The 13,626-nt window shown below is 34.8% G+C and overlaps 4 protein-coding genes across 4 annotated transcripts; 2 read left to right on the top strand and 2 right to left on the bottom strand.

The window, feature by feature from the left end:
- The first annotated feature begins 837 nt into the window (after positions 1 to 837).
- On the top strand, positions 838 to 2,734 carry LOC131601803 (uncharacterized). Its single transcript, XM_058873696.1, has 2 exons — positions 838 to 984; positions 1,688 to 2,734. The coding sequence occupies exons 1-2, from the start codon at positions 838 to 840 to the stop codon at positions 2,732 to 2,734; spliced, it is 1,194 nt and encodes a 397-aa protein (XP_058729679.1).
- A 2,208-nt stretch (positions 2,735 to 4,942) lies between these two features.
- LOC131601798 (uncharacterized) lies at positions 4,943 to 6,688 on the bottom strand. The gene has a single exon (XM_058873692.1). It carries the CDS (start codon positions 6,686 to 6,688, stop codon positions 4,943 to 4,945), a length of 1,746 nt encoding a protein of 581 aa, XP_058729675.1.
- Positions 6,689 to 8,114: 1,426 nt separating this feature from the next.
- Positions 8,115 to 9,544, top strand: LOC131601797 (uncharacterized). The gene is made up of 2 exons (XM_058873691.1): positions 8,115 to 8,215; positions 8,320 to 9,544. Exons 1-2 carry the CDS (start codon positions 8,115 to 8,117, stop codon positions 9,542 to 9,544), a joined length of 1,326 nt encoding a protein of 441 aa, XP_058729674.1.
- A 2,246-nt stretch (positions 9,545 to 11,790) lies between these two features.
- LOC131601793 (uncharacterized) lies at positions 11,791 to 13,551 on the bottom strand. The gene is made up of 2 exons (XM_058873686.1): positions 12,261 to 13,551; positions 11,791 to 12,215 (listed from the first exon to the last, which is right to left on the bottom strand). Exons 1-2 carry the CDS (start codon positions 13,549 to 13,551, stop codon positions 11,791 to 11,793), a joined length of 1,716 nt encoding a protein of 571 aa, XP_058729669.1.
- Between the last annotated feature and the right edge of the window lie 75 nt (positions 13,552 to 13,626).

Below are 13,626 nucleotides of genomic sequence, written 5' to 3'. Positions count from 1 at the left end.
GACTTGCTCATATCTGATCATTATATTTCCCTTTTAACTCATGGTTTTGCAGGGGCAGTGGATTGTATCATTGGCAATGGAGTGGACATACCGTTCTGGTATGGTTGCTGGGCAGCGAAGCAACCTTTTGCTGCAGCTTATCCGGATGTGTTGGTGGCAGCCGGTAATGATCTGCTGTCCGTGGCTGCAGCAGGAGGGTTCCATAGTAATGGCTGGGACTGGAATGAAGGTGCTATTTTCGGTATGCTGGCTGAGTCGGATGAGGGGCTGCGGACAGAGGTGCTGCAGCATATCAAAGACTGCGTCCCAGTCATTAACGAAACTGACAGGTTCATATGGGCGCCTTCCTCGGACGGAATTTTCTCGGTAAAATCTTGTTACAACAGATTTTTTGAAAAAATGTCCGGTCCTCCCCTTGACCCTAACATTGTTAAAGCTGCTGAGCATTTATGGAAGGTAAAATCTCCGCCTAAGATTCTTTTATTCGGATGGAGAATCATCCACAATCGTATAGCCACGAAGGACCAACTATTTAAAAGGGGCATTTTAGATTCTAGTCTTTTACTTTGCGTCTTTTGCAATAAGGAGGATGAGAACCTTGAACATCTCTTAGGCGGTTGTGAAGTTTTGAAGGAAGTGTGGATGAAGACTTATCGGTGGATTGGCACTATCAAGGATCTTTCGTACGAGGACTTTGTTAGGTTCCTCCGTTTGCTATGCATAATGTGAAAGGTTCGATGTTAAGAGACATGATAGCGGTTATTTGGTTGGCGGCGGTGTGGGGTATTTGGATGTCAAGGAATGCTACTATATTCAAAGAGGAGTCTTTTAGCTTTAATGAATGTTGGGGTGGGGTGGTGTACAACTCTTGGAGGTGGCTTTGCTCCTTCTATAGGCGTAAATCTTATTGTAACATTTACTCTTGGAATACCCTTCCGCTTTCTTGTTTTGATCGGTAGGAGTATTTCCGTTGTGTTCTTTCGGGTGAGCATCCCTTATGCTCTCTTTTAATTCCATTGCCTATTCAAAAAAAAAAAAAAAAAAAAATTTTTGAAAACTGAGGAGAATATGCCCACAGATAATCAGAATGTGGATTCTCCGCCGATCACATAATTAGCCATAAAAGATGTGTTGGAAAGAGAAAAAATCAGAGAGTAAATGACATAATTAGCCCACACAAATACAATGCACTAACACTGTAATTATTTACTACAGGGGATTTAAATCCATCAAATCAACGACTTGTTCTTCAACTAAAACAAGGGTTACCGAATCAAAGTTGTATCAAATCAATATGGCTTCTTCTTCAAACAAAAGAAGAAGCAAAACAAGGATTGCAACTTATCTTTATTTACCTGATGATTGTTGGGAACATGTGTTCAAATTTCTCAGGAAAGACGACTACTATGACCCTAAGTCTCTCTCCCTCGTCTCGAAACAATTACTATCCCTCACCAGTCGTCTCCATTACTCACTCCTTGTCCGCGAGGAAACAAGCTCTTCCATGCGTCGTCGTCTCTTCCGTAGATTCTCCAACCTCAACTCTATCCACTTCCCTTACTACACCAATTGTATCGACTATCTTCTCCATGAAATCTCTCATTTCTCACTAAACATCACATCACTCAATCTCTCCACTTATCAATCTTAAATTTCACCAAGTGATGGCTTGATACGTTTTTCCCAGAAAATTACAACATTAACTTCACTCATCTGTTCCGGCATTCGCTTTCTTGATACTAGTCACATAATTCTCATTGCACAATGTTTTCCTTTGCTTCAAGAACTCGACCTCAGTTTTCCTAAAAAATGCAGCTACAACATCCTCAATGGGCTACTACAACCACTTGAACCACTTTCATTGGCACTTTCCAAACTCCGAAAGGCTGGTCATAGCTATATCAATGATCCATCTCTCTTCCACTTGTTCAAGAACTGTGAATTTCTTGAAGAGGCCATCCTATTTGGCTGTCATCGACTAACCAACTCTGGTATTGTCTCTGCTCTAGCTGAGAGACCAACACTGAGGTCTTTATCCTTTACCATTTATTCTGAACCACGAGATTGTTCAACTTTGTTTGCACTCCTTAAGAACACTCTTTCACTTACTGAAATCCGAATGGAATACAGCCTCAACATTATTGTACATAATTCTAATTCTTTTATGGACATTTTTGTAAGACCTCAATTAGAGTCCCTTCGGCTGGCTCACAATTCATGGTTGAGTGATGAAAGCATCAAAGCATTTGCTTCCGTTTTCCCCAATTTGCAGCTACTTGTTCTGAGTTATTGCACTAACATATCTGAACAAGGTATTTTTCATATTTTAAGGAGATGTTGTAAGATTAAACATTTGAATTTATCCGGCTGCTTAAGAGTTAAGCTACTTGGAATGAACTTTGAAACTCCCAAACTAGAGGTGTTAAACTTGTCACGTACACATGTTGATGACGAGACACTCTTTGTGATTTCAAAGAGTTGTCGTACGCTTTTGCAACTGTTGTTGGAACATTGTAATGATGTCACGGATAAGGGAGTGAAACACGTGCTAGAAAACTGCTCACAATTGAGAGAGATCAATTTGAGAGGTTGTCTTAAAATGCACAAAGATGTTTTTCACTCAATGGTATTTTCAAGGCCATCATTGAGGAAGGTAATTGTTCCGACTCGGTCTCTTTTCAGCAACAAAGAGTTGAAACTCTTGTCGCGTCAAGGATGTCTTTTCTGCAAGTAAAACTAATCTGCTGATGTTCGGACTCTGAAATGTAAGATTTTTTTTCTTTTCGGATTTACCTCTGTGAGAAACTACTCTTTTCTTTAATGTCAAATTGAAATGTATGTTCTAATTACTTGGATAATATTATTGTGTCCTGGCAGCATGAATTAATTTGGATACTTGTTGCAGTACAATTTTCTCTGCTGTTACTTTTCTTAATTTTCTGTGTTATCAACATTAAAAAACGAACATTATGTTACCGACAATACTTTCACATGTTGATTTGTACACTTTAAGTTTCTGCTTTTTCATATATTTCGCTTTTGACAAGCAACTAGGGGTTTATTCAACCATTTTTTCATAATTCACCCAAGAGAGTTATGTAAAGGCATTTAAAGTGAAAAATGTGATGCAAGAATGGTTTGTCCTTTTAGTATTGTTCTTTTACTCTAAAATCTCTCTATATATGGTAAAGTCAGTGGGTGAGTGGTGTTGCGACTTGCGAGTTGTTGCACGTGGTAATGCTAACTATTCCCTTTTTAGTCTTCACTTTTACTTTGAGTATTTGAACAGTTCCCACTATTGTCTATCTATATCAAACTCAGCTTTATAATGTTTTTATTTCTTCTGCTGGGAATTTTTCATAAAGTTCTTACTTTGTTTTGCTTGCAGGAATGTTATAAAACACAGAATAAAGAAAAACTTATTTGCTCAACAATTGTCTTGAAGAACATAAAGTTAAGTGTGCGGTTATAGCTGACGCGATAAGCCATTCTAAATACTCCTCAGTTTTTTGGAACATTTACAAGCTTCATGATATTCACAAGGTTGTAACCAAAATTCTAAACATGGAGCAAAAGTAGAATTACCATAATTCTCGGTTTCTTAGGAAAATTACATTGTATTCATATATGGTTTAGGGGAAGCCTGCTATATTCACACATGTGTGAATCAATACTTCTTTTAAGACCAGATTAAGTATTGACTTCATATTATCGTTATTCGTACTTATCAACTTCTGTACTTCCATATCTAAGATACATGGCTATTTAAATGTTGAAAAGAGGCATGGTTATTCTTAATTCTAATGTTCTGTTGCAATTCTTTACTAGTTCATGCACAATCCAGATAGATTGATTAATTGTTAATTATATATTAATAAGATAGGACAATTCTTTGTTATAAATGGGTGGCATAGTGGCGAACGTGCATGCGCACCAGGGACTGAACCCAACTACACTCGCAGAAAGCCAATCGGCCACCACTAGGTTTGGATATAACATGACAAATAACATCAACAAGACTGCACCAACTTAAATCAGGGGCTTTTTTAAACTTCATTACTAGCCGGAAATAAAAGCTTAAATGAGAGACCTCAATAATCAAGAATCAAGTGAACACAAGCAGAGTAATCCAACAACGACAGAGATTAATCAGAATATAAATAGCAACAATGCAAAGTAGACCAAATTACTCTCGAGTCAAGAACATGAGTGATGCTTTTGCTCACACACCAACATAAGATGTATTTTTATATAGACTCCATAAACTTTAAGTTTTCGTGAATGCGAAAATAATAGAAGAGAAACAGCTTGATGAAAACTGAGTACAAATATATTATTCTTCCTTCTTTCTCTAATATCTATATTACGGATTTTATTACAAATATATTCTACAAATAGTGTTTCTAAACTGGCATGTTTTATTACAGATTTTGTAGTATACTTCCTAGTGATGAGTACAAGTCACAATTATTTATATCACGGAAGCGCGAGTAATCATTTTCCAACCAAAAGTGAAGAAGAATGATAACATTAAACAATAAGATTTGATTAGTAAAATAAACAGAATGAAGCATACATAGCAAAAATGCAGTCATTGCATTGGTTGTGTTCAATTGCTACGAACAAACACAAGAAATGTGATTTAGGCAAAGCAAGAAGCTGTAACACTAACACTATATCTATATCATCATAAACGAAAGACTACAATATTTAGCTATGATAGTTTAGTTATCAAGTGAATAAGCTAGAATGCCTAGATGATATAATACAAATGTCAATCAATTATGTAGCAGAAATTTATGCGTTCTATGGTTATAGCATAAAGAATAATTTGTCTAATAATTATATTTGAATTTTGAAAGTTAACTATGATTTCATGGATCTAATTCATCATATAGAAGAACACACTTGTGGATTAATAGACAAAACTAATATTCTGTTATTAAGTTCTTCTAGTGAAATGAATATGTGGTGGAGCAATTATCTTTCTTAAAGACGGGCTTGACAATAACATTGAAGAAACATTACGATGCACTTTATCACAATTATGCAAATTGATCTCTCTTAGTTCTGTGCAGTTTTCAACCACGTATTTCACCCCCTTACATGTGACATAACGACAATTTTCAAGGTTCAATTGCAAAAGCCCGCGACAACCCTTTGAGATTGCAAAGAGTGTTTCATCGTGAACGGCTGTATATGACAAATTCAACACCTCCAATTTAAGAAGTTCAAAGTTCATTCCAACTAGTAGCTTCACTCTTGAACAATTGGCTAAGTTCAAATGTCTAATGTTACAAAATCTTCTTAAAACTTGACAAATACTTTCATCAGATATAAGTTGGCAAGAATTCAAATCAAGCAGTTGCAAATTGGACAAAATGGAAGATAACCTTATGATGGTTTCATCTGTTAACTCTTGACAATGAGCCAAATAGAGAGACTTTAATTGAGAGTTTACAATACAATCCATCGAAGAATTAGAATTCCTTACACTCTCTTTTCCAATAGATGTCCATTCCATTTTGATCTCAATAAGTGAAGGACAGTTACTAACGAGTGCAAACAAGGCTGATTCTGTGAGTCTATTACACTGACTAAGGTCTATAGACATCAAATCACCAAGAAATAAAGACAACTCGGCAACACGCTGATTATTCAGAAAATATGCCCTGTGAAGATTCAAATGTTGTATACATGGACACTTGGATAGCAAAGAGAATATTCCGGTATAACTATTTTCTGGACAATTTGGGAGATCAAGCCTTGTCAAAGGAAGACCCTCCATTGCAATAGAGGAGAGCAACTCATCAGAGGTGATAAAAGAGCACAATTTAAGACAAGTCAAACCCTTCAAACTCACCAATGAGTCAATGAAAGGTGAAGTAAGGGAGTCGTAAAAGGGCCCAGTAAAAGATAAAGACCTCAATGTTGGCCTCTCGCGTAGAGCAGCTGCCATGCCAGGCAGGGTTATGCGCGAACAATTAACGATGCTTACTTCTTCGAGAAGCTTACAGTTCTTGAACAAGTGGAAAAGTAATTCGTTGGAGATATAGTAATTATTAGACAGGTTAACTTTGCAGAGTTTGGGCAGTGCGAATGAAAGAGCCTGTGCAGAGAAGAAGGCGGTTTTGTAAAATATGAAATTTGTAGGGCTACTGAGATCAAGTTCTTCAAGGAAAGGGAAGCATTCGGCAATGAATAACATGTCGGTGTCATAGAAAGTAGCAATGTGGGAACATATGAGAGATCTCAAAATTGTATTGCTTAGGGAGAAAGCTCTCAATCCCTTTGCTGGAATCTTGACTTGGTTTGAGATATTGAGTGATGTGATATTCAATGGAAAACGAGAGATTTGGACGAGAAGATCGTCGAGATCACCGTCGCAGTAGGAGGATAGGTTGAGGGAGGAGATGTTGGAGAATCTATGGAAGAATTGGCATGTCGGATTATAGATAGTGAGAGATGATCGAAGACGATTTGTGACGGAGAGTAACTGTTTGGAGACGAGGGAAAGAGACTTGAGATGAAAGTAGCGACGGCGGGTGTCGTCGGCTTCGTGGTTGATAAGGAATTTGAAGATACATTCCCAACATTCATCTGGTAAATAAACATTGGTTGAAAGCATAGCTACTTTTTTGCTTCCAGCTTGTATGGATGAAGATGAAGAAGAAGTAGCCATAGCCATCGTTGATTTTGATTTCAGAGAGTTTCTTTTCCTCTTCCTTTTGGTGCCGCCGAATACTATTATGGGAATATTTGATGGGTTATATAATATGTTAGGTTTAAGTAAATATTGGACTTTTGGTTTTTCTGTTTTGGTAATTTGTGTATATGTTATAGTTTTATATCTCTATTTTTTTTGTAAAATTTAGTTTTCCGTTTTAATTTATTTTTGGAATGTTATGGTAACTTTATTAATTTTAAATGAATTTAAATTACTTCAAGTATAAGGTAGTCATTACATCTTTATTATTATGATTTTTTTTTTTAAATTAATCCAAAATATCTAGATTAGTAATGGCTGAATTCTCAAAAACAAATCCAATTTTAAATTTGATTACACTTTAATATTTATATGATATACTAAATGTGATTTAATAGAACTTTTTTTTTGTTTATTTAAGTAAATATAATTGTTAGATCATAGAATAATTTATTAAATATTTATAGATATCAAATTAGAAAAATAAAATAAAATAAATTAAAAAACAGGATCAAATTAAGGTGTGTTTGTTTTAAGGAATGAAATAACATCTTGAGAATGTGAGATTGAAAATATAATAATTTCATGTTTGCCTCAAGATTTTAAAAATTGAACCCGGATATATTTTATTCCTAGGAATCTTGTTTATTCATAATTTTTCTCATACTTATTCCCCTGTTTAAAGGGTGGGAATCCAACATTCTCTTAGAAATAAGCTCGAAATCTTTAACTTTTCATTACTACTCACATTTATATTTTATTCCTAGGAATCTTGTTTATTCATATATTTTATAAGCATTGCAGAGAAATATATTTTTAAGCCAAACACAGCTAAGTAGGAGTATTATTCATGAAATAGTAATCATGAAAGAGTTAAAAGGTAGTGCACTGACAGTGTAAAATAGTTTTACACTGTCATCCAATAGGGAGTCATGAATGTGCCATGTCATTAAAGCTTTTTTTAAATAAAAAAATATTTTAATTAAATGCATGGTGGTGATTGGTTGACAGTGTAAAAATACTTTACACTGTCTGTGCATGACCCATTTTCTCATCATGAAAATATGATTTAAAAGAATGTTAATCCATAACTTGAAACAAACCTATTTAATTTCTTTAAAAAAAAAAGATAAAAGTAGGATAGTTTGTTAAAAAAAATGAGTAATTAGGTTTTTTTTAGGGAACAGTAGGATATTAAAGAAAAAAATTTCTAAAATCCTTAGAATAATGTTTTATTTAAAATATTGATTGAAAATAATCTACTCTAAAAAATGATTAAAAATAGTCCAAAACCGTTAGAATATTTATATTGTTTTCACGTTTTCAATCTGTCTACCCTAACCCTAAAATCTGTCACCATCACTAATTGTGAGACTGCCATATTGTCGTCGTCGGCAGTAGTAACATAATGGCGGCAGAAGCATATTTATATTTACCTGATGAGTGTTGGGAATGTGTCTTCAAATTTCTCAACAACCATGAAGTCGACAAAGACAACAGCTACTTCAAGTATCTCTCCCTTGTTTCCAGTTTCTCTCCATCACCAACCGTCTTCGATTCTTTGTCGTTATCGGCTCAAAAACAGTCCCTTTCATCCATCTTCTATTTCAAAGATTTCCCAATATCACATCCCTCGCCCTCAAGCGTGGCTTCCACCGTAATTCCAATGCCTTCCGTGGTGATCGCAATGCATTTCTTCATCAAATATCTCGTCTTCCTTTGAAACTCACATCTCTCGATCTCACCAGCCAAGTCTTCATTCCCGCTGATGGGTTGCGAGATTTCTCCCAAAATATTACAACTTTGACATCTCTCAATTTTTCCGATATGGATTCTATTAAGATCTCTGACATGTTACTCATTGCCGATTGTTTTCCTTCACTCGAAGAACTTGATATAGGTAGAATTGCAATATTTCACGATCAAAATAGCTTCATTGATGGGATAAAGACTCTTTCGTTGGCACTTTCCAAACTCCGCAAGATTAATCTCTCTACTCATAGTTACATGACCGACGAATGTCTTTTCCACTTGTTCAACAACTGTAAATTTCTCGAAGAGGTGATCATATTTGATTGTTTTAATATTACCAATGTCGGTATTGTTTATGCTCTCTGTGAGAGGCCAAAATTCAAATCTTTACACTTTACCAATAGAACAGACAATTGTTCAAATTTGTTAGACATCCTTAGAAACTGTCCTTCACTTAGCAATATCAAAATGAAATATCCATATCAATATATGTGGGAAGAGAGCGTGGATAATTCTAATTCTTTAATGGTTGTAAGCCCTCAATTAGAGACTCTATGTTTGGCTGGCAATACATGGTTAAGTGATGAAAGCATCATAATATTTGCTTCCATTTTCCCCAATTTACAACTACTTGATTTAAGTTATTGCAATAAGATATCTGAAGGTATTTGTGAAGTTTTAAAGAGATGTGGTAAAATTAGGCATTTGAACTTATCATACTGTTCAAAAGTGAAGCTATTTGGAATGAACTTTGAAGCTCCTAAATTAGAGGTGTTAAACTTGTCACATAGAAGAGTTAATAATGCACAACTCCATGTGATCTCAAAGAGTTGTCCTAGGCTTTTGCAACTGTCACTTGAAAATTGTAATTATGTCTCAAATACGGGAGTGAAACATGTGGCAGAAAACTGCATCCAACTACGAGAGATTAATTTGAAAAACTGCCAAAAAGTGCATCCTAAGGTTGTTGACTCAATGATATTTTCAAGGCCAACATTGAGAAAGATAATTGTTCCACCACGTTATCGTTATCGTTTCAATGATGGAGAGAGGGAACTCTTATGTCATGGATGCCTTCTTTGCTAGTATTATGAAACAATTCTCAACTCTTAAATTTAAAATGTTTTGTGTTTTTAGATTTACTTATTGAGAAATTACTTTAAAAAAATTTATATTTATGCTCATAAAACTTTTCATGTTTGTTCATGTATTGCTAGCAGTGAGTGTTATATGCAATTTTAATTTATTGCTTCTCTTAAATTATATATATTTTTTGGATAAAATTCTTGTCTCTCAATATATCAAGTTGCGAAAAATTCTTACAGTTAATAGTTCCAACTAAATTATGGTTATTATGGTAAAATTTCACTCTGTTTTCTCAAAATGTACACAGATATGTAGTTGTCAACTGTCATGGCAGATTTGTTTGAGAAGTACATTTAAATTCAGAAATTGAAAGGCATTCACAAGTTAATTTCATACCTAGTACTAGCAGCAAAATCCAATAAAAGGTGAAATTTGAATCTGTTATGTTTGGATATAGTGATCCAACTACGTTTTCTTTACACAATTTGTACATCCTAATCGATGCATACAAAATTGAATTTGAAAAGTTGCATATAAAATTGAATTTGAAAAATTGCATATAATGGTTTAGCCATAATTAAATTGTTATTTTCTCTCACGTAATATACTTATTGGCTACACTAAAAACAAAACCCATTCAACAATAAATAGCAAAATTTCCGACTCAACAAATAGGTTTAAACTTTTCAATCATTAAACCCTAACTCCAAATTACGTAAACCCTAAAATCTGTCACCTTCCCTGAACTCGCAACTACCATTGTCGTCGGCAGTACTCAGTAGTAACATGCACCCGAAAACAGCTTATCTATATTTGCCTGATGAGTGTTGGGAATGTGTTTTCAAATTCCTCAACAACGATGAAGACGAAAAACACAACCGCTACCTCAAGTCTCTCTCCCTAGTTTCCAAACAGTTCCTCTCCATCAAAACAAAAAACTATAGAAGTTATTAAAAAAGATCTAGAGACTAACGGTTTGGAGAGAAACATGATTCTGGATAGAACATTATGGCGGAAGTTGATTTATATAGTGGACCCCACTTAGTGGGATAAGGTTTGGTTGTTATTGTTGTTGTGTAAAAATGTTTTTGAATGCATATTTTGATTCAAGCGAAGATGTTTTGATACAAAATAACATATATACAATAAAGAACAAGATAAAACAGTGAATGCAGCAAATTGTAAGTTTGATGCTCCTACTTTAAGTTGTAAAAGCTCATAATCTCTTTTGTAAAAATAGGGTCTTCAAGATTTTGGGTAATGTGTGATATGCTAAATGTCAGCATATCCCTTACTCAGTGAGCATATGAGTCCATGCTTTTAATGTGACTGAATTGGGTTAACAATACAGCTGGTGATGTGTGATTGTTAAATATCATTATGAATACTGTAAGAAAGTGATACTGGTTCACTTGATATACTATTTTTCATAAAGGTCATACAACTTATGCTCCACTTTTTCTCCTCAAAGATATATCTTCCATGTTTAATAATAGTATTTTGTTTTATTATATACACACAACTTGCAACTTCTTTTATTACAAGAATGGTATTGACAATCAGACACATGATTCTTAATACTTGAAGATAAACAACATCACCGCAAAGCATATGATTACTATTCTCAAAGACGGACTCGTAAAAATTAGCATGGAAACAAAACCATCATCCACCAAACTACAATGCTATAAAGTTAATTCTTTCAACTCTGCAATTTTTTATTACTTCCCTCGCCATTTACTAGCGGTAACATATCAACACATAAGGATGTGTAGGAAAAATAGTCCAACGTACAATTTCGAGATTACGGACAACGTTTTATCTTCAATTATTGACCCTGACAACTTATCAATTTATCTTAAACTTTTTCATTCCTATATAATCAAGGATTAAAAAAAACTCACAAGCATTTAACTCACGAAGTTGTAAACTACAGTAAATGAAAGCATTTTCGCTTGAAGGTTGACGACTAAATCTGAGAATTGATTTAGAACAATGAGAAGTCATAACACATGTCTAATACTATAAGGACCACAAAAACAAGACCAAGGCAGAAAACATGAGGTTTAATTGAAGGATGGACCATACAACACTCACAAGCATTAAATTGTACATTATATAAAAATCTTACACAATTACTAAAGCAATTATACGTTAAAACATAAAATAATTTAAGAGAAATAAATATGAAACAAATATCGTCTTACATTTTAGAGTTCAAAATCCAACAAAGCATTTACATAAAACTAGCACATGAGACGACATCCATAACGAGAGAAGAGTTTCTTCTTTTCGTCACTGAACTTTTTGAAACTGAATGTTTTGGAAGGTGAAGCAGTTATCTTTCTCAATGATGGCCTTGAAAATATCATCTCATCAACAATATTAGGAAGCAATTTATAACAACACATCAAATTGATCTCCCTGAGCTGCGTGCAATTCTTTACCACATGCTTAATTCCCTCCTTTGTAACATAATTACAACTTCTTAGTACTAGTTGCAAAAGCCCAGAACAACTCTTTGAGATCACATAAAGTGCTTCATCGTCAACACTTGTACATGACAAGTCCAACACCTTCAATTTAGGAACTTCGAAGTTCATTCCATGCAACTTTACTCCAGAACAGCCATATAAGCTCAAATCTCTAATCTTGCAACATCTTCTTAAAACTTGACAAATACTTTTTTCAGATATGTTATAGCAACATCTCAAACCAAGCACCTCCAAATTGGGGAAAGCGGAAGCAAACATTTTGATGCTTTCATCTCTTAGCCAGTAGTTGTAGGCCAAATGGAGAGACTTTAATGAATGGCTTACAACAAAATCCTCGAAAGAATTAGAATTTATTACATGCTCTCTCCCAATACTTGTGTTTTCCATTTTGACCTCCGTGAGTAAAGGGCTGTTCCTAACAAGTGAAAACAAGGCTGGTTCTGCGAGCATGCTACAATAGCTAAGGTTTATAGACACTAAATGACCAAAAAACAAAGACAACCTCATAACATGTTGGTCATTCAAAAATTCAGAATATCGAAGATCTAAATGTTGTATATGTTGATACTTGGATAACAAACAAAAGATTCCAGCATAACTATATCCCTTGCACGCGTGGAGGACAAGCTTTTTCAAAGGAAGACCTATCATTGCAAATAGCAACTCATCCGAGATACGCAAATAAGACAAATCAAGACAAGTTAAGTCCTTCAAAGTCATGAAGGAGTCAGTAAAGGATGAAGTAATGTTGTCATTGATTGACACACAACTAATTGCTAGAGACTTCAAAGTTGGTCTCTCACGGATGGCAGAAGCAATGCCCTGATGAGTTAATAGTGAAGAATTCATCATGACAACATGTTGAAGAAATTCAGAATTCTTAAAAAAATGTAAAAGCCATTCGTCGGTAATATATGTAATGATACGACCATAGAGATTAACTTTGCGCAGCTTGGGAAACACCATTGGCACATCAGCATTTAGTGTAAAATTGATACTGTTACTGAGGTCAAGTTCTTGAAGGATAGGAAAGCAATGAGAGATAAGAAGCAAGTCGGCAACAGTGAGAGAAGCAATGTTAGAACAAATGAGAGAGGTTAGGGTTGTAATATTTCGGGAGAAAGCTCTCAAGCCGCGTGATGGAATGTTAGGTTGGTTGGAGAGATTGAGCGAAGTGAGTTTCAATGGGTAACGAGAGATTTGGACGAGAAGGTTGTTGATGTTACCGTAATAGCAGGAGAGGTCGAGGGAGATAAGATTGATGAACCTTGGAAAGAGACGAGAGAGTAAACAGCAGGTTGGATTCCAGACAGTGAGAGAGTGGCGTAGACGGTTTGTAATGGAGAGAAATTGCTTGTTGACAATAGAAAGAGATTTGAAATAGTAACGATTGTCGTCTTCATCCTCATTGAAGATAAATTTGAAAATATATTCCCAACAATCATCATCTAAATATAAATCAGTTGAAACAATTTGTTGGGGAATTTTGAGAGAAGATCTCTTGCGTTTCATGTTGCAAATAAGAGTTGCAGAGTGAATGATCAGGAATGCCGATGTTCTTAAATGTAAGGAACGTAAAGTAAAGGG

The sequence above is a fragment of the Vicia villosa genome, linkage group LG5, assembly GCF_029867415.1.
Source record: "Vicia villosa cultivar HV-30 ecotype Madison, WI linkage group LG5, Vvil1.0, whole genome shotgun sequence".
In the NCBI taxonomy this organism is placed as follows: Eukaryota; Viridiplantae; Streptophyta; class Magnoliopsida; order Fabales; family Fabaceae; genus Vicia; species Vicia villosa.
Note: the sequence above shows the minus strand (reverse complement) of the source record. Positions and strands in the feature narration are given on the sequence as shown.

Excerpts from the sequence above, each read along its gene's own strand:
- LOC131601803 (XM_058873696.1), top strand. The coding sequence starts at position 838 with ATGAATGTTGGGGTGGGGTGGTGTACAACTCTTGGAGGTGGCTTTGCT. Across the intron at positions 985-1,687 it reads TTTCCGTTGTGTTCTTTCGG|AAAATTACAACATTAACTTC; the intron begins GTGAGCATCCCT and ends CGTTTTTCCCAG.
- LOC131601798 (XM_058873692.1), bottom strand. The coding sequence starts at position 6,688 with ATGGCTATGGCTACTTCTTCTTCATCTTCATCCATACAAGCTGGAAGC.
- LOC131601797 (XM_058873691.1), top strand. The coding sequence starts at position 8,115 with ATGGCGGCAGAAGCATATTTATATTTACCTGATGAGTGTTGGGAATGT. Across the intron at positions 8,216-8,319 it reads AAAGACAACAGCTACTTCAA|ATTTCCCAATATCACATCCC; the intron begins GTATCTCTCCCT and ends TCTATTTCAAAG.
- LOC131601793 (XM_058873686.1), bottom strand. The coding sequence starts at position 13,551 with ATGAAACGCAAGAGATCTTCTCTCAAAATTCCCCAACAAATTGTTTCA. Across the intron at positions 12,216-12,260 it reads CCCCAATTTGGAGGTGCTTG|TTTTAAGAAGATGTTGCAAG; the intron begins GTTTGAGATGTT and ends GTATTTGTCAAG.